General features: G+C 51.5%; 1 protein-coding gene across 2 annotated transcripts; it reads left to right on the top strand.

Moving 5' to 3' along the window:
* The first annotated feature begins 4,196 nt into the window (after window positions 1-4,196).
* ADM (adrenomedullin) lies at window positions 4,197-6,451 on the top strand. 2 transcript variants are annotated; one of them, XM_019656203.1, is made up of 4 exons: window positions 4,197-4,338; window positions 4,747-4,865; window positions 5,016-5,165; window positions 5,379-6,451. In XM_019656203.1, exons 2-4 carry the CDS (start codon window positions 4,768-4,770, stop codon window positions 5,692-5,694), a joined length of 564 nt encoding a protein of 187 aa, XP_019511748.1. In that variant the 5' UTR covers window positions 4,197-4,338; window positions 4,747-4,767; the 3' UTR covers window positions 5,695-6,451. The 2 variants fall into 2 exon arrangements, with proteins under 2 accessions (XP_019511748.1, XP_019511747.1); XM_019656202.1 differs by having other exon boundaries at window positions 5,376-6,451.
* The last annotated feature ends 2,861 nt before the right edge of the window (window positions 6,452-9,312 follow it).

Here is a 9,312-nt window from a genome sequence, read left to right as displayed (position 1 = left end):
GCTGGAACTGAGCAGCCGCTGAGCTGCCAACACGTGGCAGGATGGCTCAGTTAGAAAAAAAAAAAAGAATTTCTTTAACCTCCAGGGAGGTTTGTCTTCTGACTTTATCACATACAAGGACTGATTATGTCAGTCCATCTGTTTTGTGCAGGAACATAAAATGAGGCAGCACAAGCATTACTGTTCTTTATGCTGATGTTCTGGAAAATATTATGCCGTAAAGAGAGATGTTAACTGCCCTTTCTGCCTTCATCACTCCAAGACAGAAATTAATGTTATAGAAACAGTGGTTTTTAGTCTGTGTCAGCATTCTTAACTTGGTCAACCTACTGAAATTATTATGTCTATTTTATACTTAAATTGGTTTATGTACATGTGCATTTTTCTGGAAGGGACCTATATTTTATTAGCTCCTTGGAGAACTCAAAGATCCCCCAAAAAGTGCCCTGAATTTTGTATACCGCTTTTCTTGCTGTAAATGACCAAATCTGCAAAGCTAATTGTATCCTTTCTCTAAATCACTTTGTGTTATGACTCCAGGATGCTTCTTGAACCTTGTTTTCAAATGAACTTTATAAAAAAGCCCTAAGCTTAGCAAAGGTATTTTGAACCATATGAATAATAAACACATTATAAAATGTCCTGTTTGAAAAAAGAAACACCTGAAATAATTATGCAGTGTACTTAGCTACTCACTTTTAGTTATTCTTATTAATGTTATTAATATTATTTATTGTTTCTCATTACTTTTCAGCATGACCTGAGTGTGGTCAGACTGGCTTTAGAGACTGTCCACAATGTTAGCTGAGAAACAACCACCACATTTTTTTAAAAACTCAAAACTACTAAGAGTAAGGCTTGGATTTAGGGCCTAAAAATAATTTAGTTGGAATGTGTAGAAAAAATTAAGATATCTTTACACAACAAGCTTTTAGCATATTTGTATGTCTGTATAAATGATGTCAGGATATACACATTTATTACAGTGCTTTGGGATTTATTTACAACCTGACCTTTTAAAAATTCTTGGACACAAAAAAAGTGGATCCACATTAATCAGAGTTTCTTTTCTTTTTTTCTCTTTTCTTGCCTGTGAGATTTTAAAGGTGTTTCTTCCTTCACTTCCTTCCTTCTTCCTTTGTACTCAAAGTGAATCTACCTACAATCACTATGACTTGGATGGATGAAACTCCACCTTAACAAATCACCAGGAGCAGGACTCCCACTGTGGTGTTTCCTTCTAGATCTGACCATGTAACCGAAAAGGCATTCTAGCGATTTTTATTTTTTTTTCTAGCTGAGCCATCCTGCTACCTGTTGGCAGCTCAGCGGCTGCTCAGCTCGGGCTGGACTCGAACCGCTGTTGCTCAGAGCTCGCACTCTTGAGCGAGCTCTTAACCAACTGAGCCACTCGGCCGGCCCATTCTAGCGATTTTTAAAAAAATCCAATGTTTAAGTGAACACGCGGATCCAAGGGGGGGAAAAAAACATGCCAACATTTGGCAAATTTCATTTTTTTTCCGGCTTATACCCCACGATGCTTTGGGGAACATACTGCGCCCACCCATGCAAACACACACACACACACACACAACCTTCGAAGATACAAATGTGCTGGCAAAATCCCGAGCTGCCAATACAGAACTTTAAAGAAAGAATTGGCGGGGTTCTCAAGCGTCAGATCTACAAGGCTTACCAGAGGTACAAGGCGCACCTGGACTGATAAGGAGCGTGCCAAGGCTCTCAGGTGGGAATTCCTGGCACTGCGGCTACGCTGCTGGCATGGGCCCTGGAGCTGGGCGTAGCAGAGCTGAGTCTTCACTCCTGAGTTTGCTTTGCTTTTGAAGCTGCCCGAAGCCCAGAGCAAAGTCTGCACTAAGGGCTCCCTTCGCGATCCTGCAGCGGCAGCGAGAGGGGTTTCCCCTCTAGGGGGTCAGAGGGCTTTCCTAAAGGACACTGAAAGGAGGCAACGAGATACAGCCGCAGAGTTCTCTGCAGACCGAATACCCCAGGGCTGGTGGGAATTGGAAGGAACGAGTCCAGACCACAGGACCTTCCCTGGCTGTGGGCCGGCGCCCAGCTGTCCTTGACCTCTCCAACAGTCCGAAGCGCGCGCTGGAGAAATGAAAGTAAAACCTGTCTTGGCGCGGCCCCAGCTGGAAGCTGGCAACAAGTAGGTCGCATCCTTAGACAAGACAGATAGCCAGTCCTGGACAGGGTCGGTGCAAAGGGCCTGACTTGCAGGGGACAAACTGAAAGGGAGAGGTGGGCAATGGGAAACAAGCGATAAAAACAAGTTAGGATGGGAAGGATCCTGGAAACTGGGCAGATAGGCAGTAATACCTGCTGTCTGCGATGTGGACATACTAGCCGCCTGACTGAATCTACTGCGGTGATTGCCCTGCGGCCAGCCAGGCGGCCAGAACCCAACCGGTACGCTGCGCTGCACCCCTCTTACCATCGGCGTCCCGAGCCCTTACCAGCGCCAGAGCCAGAGCCAGGGATCTGTTCCCTGCTGCCCTCAGCTGGAACTCAGGTCCGCTCAGGTGACTTCCTCCGGGAAGAGTTCTCAGAATAAGTAACTTCGGCGCGCCCTTCCCTTCCCCAGGTGCAACGTCCACGGTTCAGTCCTGAGAGTGAAAAGGCGGCTGAGCCAGCAGTGCGCGGCCCAGACCAGGAAAGGTCCGCGCAACGCAACGCCCAGCCGCCTTTGCACTGTATGGCAGAACCAGTATGACAGAGCAGGTAGGAAGCTTAGAGATCTGCTGGGGGCACGTTATTGATAAGGAAACTGGAGGAAAGATGTGACTTGCCCATGTTCATACAGCGAGTTGCTATAGGGTGAGTCCCAGTGTCTAGCGCCCTCGACCTCCCTACCTGGTTTCAGGACCTGAGCCTGGCGTAGTGGGTGATAGGACACTAGAGGTCCGCATGCAAGAAGTAGGGAGCCCCTCGGGCTGAGTTTGGCCCCCTGGAAGACAAGAAAGTGGAGTCAAGAAGCAGTGATGGAAGAACACAAAAGGGTGTGATTCATCAAAAACAGGCATAAATCCTTGGGCAAGGGCTAGGATTCTCATCTCCCCCTTGACGAGATGATGACCCCAGTTTAGAAAAATCCACGCCGCGCCGCAGTCTGCCGTGCTTGCTTGAGGGAACCGAGTTAGGACTCTACTGCTTACTAACACTTTTGGTGTGACTTCGGGCAAATACAGTCTCTAAACTTCAGTTTTCCACTTAGTGAAGAGAAAAGTAATGTTACCTTCCTTGCCTAACTCAAGAGTAGGTGTGAGGATCAAAGGAGATCAGGATGTGACTGTGCTTTGTAAACTGTAAAGCTATTAACATACGTGAAGCATTAGTGTGCTCCCCGTCAGTAAACCCTCACGTTTACAATGGGTGAATGAAGGCTCCGAGGGCAGCCAGGCAAACTCTCAGGTTGCAACCTTATAAGGCATAATTGGATTACAAGGGCAAGGGGGTGGGGAAACAAAACGGTATCTTTCCTCCTGATTTTGGTTATTCTTATATTTCCAAATAGATACGTAAATTCCGAAACTTGAGAAATCCCCCCTCCAAATCCCAATTCTTAAATTAGCCTTTCGGAGCCTTGCCCCTATTGCGAAATCTGACTAGCCCATTCCAGAACCCTGGAGTCTCCGCCGCTTTTGGGGTAAGGGGTGGGGTAGGTGGGTGCTGGCGAGCCCCACTCCTCTAGGCGTGTGCCCTGCGCCTGGTTCCTGCGGCTCCGAGGGAGTCTGGGGTCGCGGCCAGGTCAGGCACAGAGCCGGCAGGGGGCGCGGTATATTCCAGGCCACAGCTCCCGAGGGCCAGGGGCTTGGATAACTCGCGTGGTACCCTCGCTGGATCTTGCAGTTCCATACCTAGAGGCCTCGCACTCTGGGCTGCATAGATCCTGAGTAAGAACCCCAATGGGTTGTATCGGTCCCACTTCGCCCGGGCTTAAGGTCTGAAGCCTGTCACCAGAGTCAGGGCTGTGGCAGTTTCTGCGCCAATCTGCTGGAGCTCATCTCCAAGCCCTCAGGGCATAAGGAACTCCCCACCCCTCAAATCCCACACCCCACCCCCACAGGCAAGCAATGCGCGCGCGCCGTAGGGAAGAAAGGGAGGGCGTGAGGGCAGCTCAGGCCCCCCGCACTCCTATAAAGCCGAAGAACCAGAGCCAGCCACTCAGTGGTTTCTTGGTGACACTACGCGGAACAGCTCGATCCTTACCATCTCTGGTTTCTCACCGCATCTTGGACGTTGGGGTTTTGCCACTGCCAGAGCGACGTCTCGAACTCTCACCCCCCAGATCTTGGCAGCTCACCCCCTCAACAGGTAGGTGCGGCAGGAGAGGCAGGTAAACAGGAGAGCGGGGCTTGCCCAGGCGAGAGACTGGGAGAGCTGGGTGAAGGGTTCTTTGTGGGATGCGTCCCACATTCAGGGCCCAGCACACAACTGAAACTCAAGAGACCCAGTCCCCTCTGCTCCATCAGCCAAATTCCAAGAAGTTAAGAAGGAATTGGGAGCCTGGCACTGGGCAGCGGCCTCCTATGCGGGGCCTGTAGCCCTCCCCTTGGGTACAAATGCCGCTGACGCCTCTCTGCGCCTGGGGGGATAAGCGTCTGAGCCAGGCAGAGCCCGGGCTAAGCCTGACCGCACCGGGACCCCCACCGGCCGCCCGTGCCCCGCCCGGGCAGTGCAGCACGCCAAGGTGCTCACGTTCGCGCCTCTCTCCCTCCCCAGGGTCTGTGCATAGCCGAAGAGATGAAGCTGGTTCCGGTTGCCCTCCTGTACTTGGGCTCGCTCGCCTTCCTAGGCGCAGACACCGCACGGCTCGACGTGGCGTCAGAGTTCCGAAAGAAGTGAGTGTCAAGCAGCGCCTTTCCCAGTCCTTGTACCTGGAAGACAGGGAAACTGGCTGTTGGTCCGGAGTAGTTAAAAGTAAACGCTAGTGGGGACCACCCAGGACCTCGCATGGACGCGTGCGAAACGAATCTATTTGTGTTTTCTAGATGGAATAAATGGGCGCTAAGTCGTGGGAAGAGGGAACTTCGGGTGTCCAGCAGCTACCCCACCGGGCTCGCAGACGTGATGGCTGGGCCTGCCCAGCCTCTCATTCAGCCCCAGGACGTGAAGAGCGACTCTCGCAGCACCCAGGCCAGGTAACTATGCCCGGCGCCGTCGCGGGGTGGGCAACGGGAGCTCTCCTCCACTACCCGGGCTCTGCGGATCGTCAGGGCTGTGTGGCAGGCAGCTCAGGAGGCGGTAGCAGTTTCCACCTCCCTCTGGTCCTAGAATGCCTCCCGTTCCAGTGGCGGGGGCACAAGCCCTGCTTGATGGGGGTCTCATGTTGCCTTCCTTTCCTCCTCCAGCAGTCCGGACGCCGCCCGCATCCGAGTCAAGCGCTACCGCCAGAGTATGAACAACTTCCAGGGCTTGCGGAGCTTTGGCTGTCGTTTCGGGACATGCACGGTGCAGAAGCTGGCCCACCAGATCTACCAGTTCACAGACAAGGACAAGGACGGCGTCGCCCCCAGGAACAAGATCAGCCCCCAGGGCTACGGCCGCCGGCGCCGGCGCTCCCTGCCCGAGGCCGGCCAGGGCCGGACTCTGTTGTCCCCGGAGCTGCAGGCAGGCAGGGCTCCTGCTTCCCGCGCGCATCAAGTGATCGCCATCCTCCGTAGGATTTAGGTCCCTGTGGCATCGGCGATCAGTCGCGCATACATCCCGATGGCCCCTCCCGGGCGGAAGGCTTCCCTGAGCTGAGCCTCTCAGATGGGGACCCGGCTGAGTCAGCTCTGCAGAGACCGGGAGACCGGGAGTCCGGGAGGCACTGTCCGGCGACGAGCACTGGCTTTGCAGGGGTCCCTTCTCCTCAGGCGGCGTTCCTTTCGCCCTAACCGGGCCCGGGTGTCCCAGGGGGGCAGAGGAATCCGAGGAAGTTGTCTGCCAGGCTCACGGAGAGGAGAAACAGAATCAAAGGCTGAGACCCCCGGAGCAAGGTTCTGAGCCAATGCCGAGTCCGCCCTCAAAACTGATTTCTCATGGGGTGTCACCCCACCGGGGCGCAAGCCCCACGATTACTTGAACTTTCCAAAACCTAGAGAGGAAAAGTGCAATGCGTGTTGTATATACAGAGGTAACTATCAATATTTAAGTTTGTTGCTGTCAAGATTTTTTTTGTAACTTCAAATATAGAGATATTTTTGTACGTTATATATTGTATTAAGGGCATTTTAAAGCAATTATATTGTCCCGCTCCTCAGTATTTTAATACGTGAATGTCTCAGTGAGGTAACATTGTTTGCTGCGTGGAATGTGTGAGAGTGTGCGTGAAAGAGACTGATTACCTCTTGTGGAAGAAGAAAACGCCGTGTCGCTGTATAATCTATTTACATAAAATGGGTGATATGCGAAGTAGCAAACCAATAAACTGTCTCGATGCTGATTCATTCTCCGGTCACGCGTCTTTGGAGGAAGGGTACCCCTGGTGCTGGGCGGCCCGGAGCCTTGGGTCACGCCACCTGGCGTGGGAAGGTGGGACCACTGCGCGAGTGCGTGCTGGCCCCTCTCTGCGCCCACTGTGCTGTCTGGAGCTCTGCTCTCCCTTCGTGGCGCGCAGAGATAAAACAGAGACGCCAGAGGTCACAGCCTCACGTGCCGGCCGTGCCGGGTGGGATAGGGTGATCTCTAGTGGGGAGGCGAGCTTGGACTCTACGGGTTACGCAACGGAGTCGCAGATTCCATGGGGTTGCTTAAGGAACCCTGCGCGAAAGCGCGCCTCGGAGAGTTGGGGTGGTCTCCGGGGCCTTCTAAGTGAGGAGTTCCCCACACCCCAGGCTGCTGCGGTGTTAAGGTTAAAACCTACTCCAACAAAATGTTCGGACTCCTCCGGGAAACCCACAGCGGGACGAGGAACCCCAGTCCTCTACCAGCCCGTGCCCCAGCGAGCGAGTGGGCTCATAAGCGAGGCTGCGGCGCCCCCAGCTGGCCGCCTTGGATCGGCCGGAGAGCGTCTGTCAGTACGTGCGGTTTAATAGTTCTCCTACGTGGGAGTCAGCACACAGCCTTAATGAAAGAGGAAAGAAAAAAACATTTTGCAGATGCCAACCAGGTCCGGCCCTCCAGACCTGCACGGCGGCTCCCTGTTCTGGGACCGTGACTCAGCGCCCACATGCTGCGCAGTTTGCAGCTGCTGGCCGGAGGCAGGCGGGACGGACGTGCCGCCGGAACCGTGCGCCTCTGACGGCCTGAGACCTTCATTGTTCCCCCTCCCCTCGCTGCTTTCCTCTTCCTTCCTCCTTCCCAAGCCTTTTTCATTTTTTCTCCACTTCTCTCCAGCCTTCCTTTCTCTCCCTCCTTCCTTCCTTCCTCTTCCTTGCTTTCTTTATGCCTTATCATCTTAAAAGGTTGTCTTCAGCTCCGGTGATAAAAGGTGGAGGCTAAGTCCCATTGAGTGACTAAAAGAACAGGGGGCATAGGAACTGGACAGAATGGGAGGCTAAGGGGAGGCCCCCTGATTTTGATTTCCCAGTGCCATTTGTCTCATCCAATATCCTGAGGACCCAGGGTGGAAACCAACTGCTTTTCCTTTCCAGAAATTTTCCCTGGCCTTTTCACTTCAAGGCATGGCTGAAATGTTGGTGCTTATAAGTAATCTCAGAAACCTTCCTGGTGAAGAAAATCTGAGTGTAAGTATGGAGAATGGAAATGTTTCCAGGGCAGCCCACTTTCTTCTGGGCCTTAATCATCAATTGCGTATCACAAGCCCCCTTTTGAGGGTCTAGGATAGTTCCTTTCAGTAAAAGCCTGCATATACATTGAAAGAGATAGGTCGTAAGTCTGGGGTCCAGAGACAACCTGCTTCAGAAGCAGTTTCACTTTAGAAGAAAGTAGCTCCCAGCACATGGAATTTCCTTAAGACCAGAGAAGGCCTCAATTTTTGACATCTATGTGTTGACAGTGTCAATCTCCATATGCTTCATTGTCCTATTTGATCTTAACAATTTGTGAGGTTCATCAGTAATGAGGGGGTTACAAATGCAGCAACATACCATCTTTGTCCTCAAGGGCCGTTTAATAAATATTCACTTAGAGCTCTGTGCTAGGCACTGCAAAAGGTACAGGGAATGTATGAATGAAAGAGTGACTAAAAGTTATGGAATTTCTGTGCCAGTGAGTAGTTCTGGGTGGTCTGAAGGAGCTACAGAAACTGCAAAGAGCAGCAGACACTTCAGCCTCGCAGACAGTGGCTTGGGATTAAATATTCACCCTTTTCCTTGAGCCAAGGTTTGTCCCATAGCCACAGAGCCCTCCAGCCAAACCTCACTTTTGCAGAGCTTCAGCCGGCCAACAAAGCTGCCAAAGGCAGGTTGGGCACTAGCTTAGGGCTGTTCTGAGCAGCGGCGAACAGGCATCTAGCCTTCTGCCCAAGGAGTCTTATGACTCCCTTACGGGAATCCAAGGCAAGTGAAGGAGATGGTTGAAAGAGGCAGCTGCTTAGCTGGAGTCCTTTCCAACTGAAAATCATGTTATTGGAAACATGTCTGAAGAGACAGAGACCCTCCTAAGACCAGTCTAGTACAAGTTCAGGATTGACTGAAAGTCACCATCAACCCTGAGGACCTATTCTGTGAGCCATTCAACCTACCTTCTGTTTTATTTTTTTTCGTAAGGTGTTGAAGCCTGTCAGGATAAGGTCTCCTGATGCCAAGAACACATCGCTTATCAACAGTGATGAGTCATTTGTGAGCTGATTCGACCTGTCCTCGTTTAAGGAGTAGTCACAGCTTTTATCTTTAGCTACTGTTGCTGGCTGTGGGAATGGTACCATCCATATGTAATCAAACACAGGGTACCAGGCGATTTCTTGAAAAGCCAACACCTTGGCGAACTGCTAAGGGTGGCAGGGAGTGATGGGGAGGAGTGGAAACAGATTCTTTTTTTAGCATCTGCTTTGTATCAGACATTCTCCTAGCCACTTTATACACCTTATCTCATTTAATTCTTACAGCAGCCTGGTGAAGTAGGTGTTTTTATCTCTGGTTGTAGATAAGGAAACTGAACCTCAGAGACACAGAGTAACTTAGCCAAGGTCACACAGTAAGTAGTAAGTGCTGGAGTCTGGATTTGCACCTAAGTGCTACAGGCTATTTTGATGCTATGAAGACATAGAGAGTAAAGTGGGATAATTTTAACATTTGAATTCTCAAACCAGATGTCCCCAAATGTCCTTTCATACGGGGATGGCTTGGGTAGGTGATTTACACCTGTGGTTCTGAAAGATTTACATGAGGCTGGTAGGACTGG

Source organism: Hipposideros armiger, unplaced genomic scaffold (genome assembly GCF_001890085.2).
Source record: "Hipposideros armiger isolate ML-2016 unplaced genomic scaffold, ASM189008v1 scaffold_256, whole genome shotgun sequence".
NCBI lineage: Eukaryota > Metazoa > Chordata > Mammalia > Chiroptera > Hipposideridae > Hipposideros > Hipposideros armiger.
This window is presented reverse-complemented; position numbering and strand designations above follow the sequence as displayed.

Excerpts from the sequence above, each read along its gene's own strand:
- ADM (XM_019656202.1), top strand. The coding sequence starts at position 4,768 with ATGAAGCTGGTTCCGGTTGCCCTCCTGTACTTGGGCTCGCTCGCCTTC. Across the intron at positions 4,866-5,015 it reads GCGTCAGAGTTCCGAAAGAA|ATGGAATAAATGGGCGCTAA; the intron begins GTGAGTGTCAAG and ends TGTGTTTTCTAG. Across the intron at positions 5,166-5,375 it reads TCTCGCAGCACCCAGGCCAG|CAGTCCGGACGCCGCCCGCA; the intron begins GTAACTATGCCC and ends TTCCTCCTCCAG.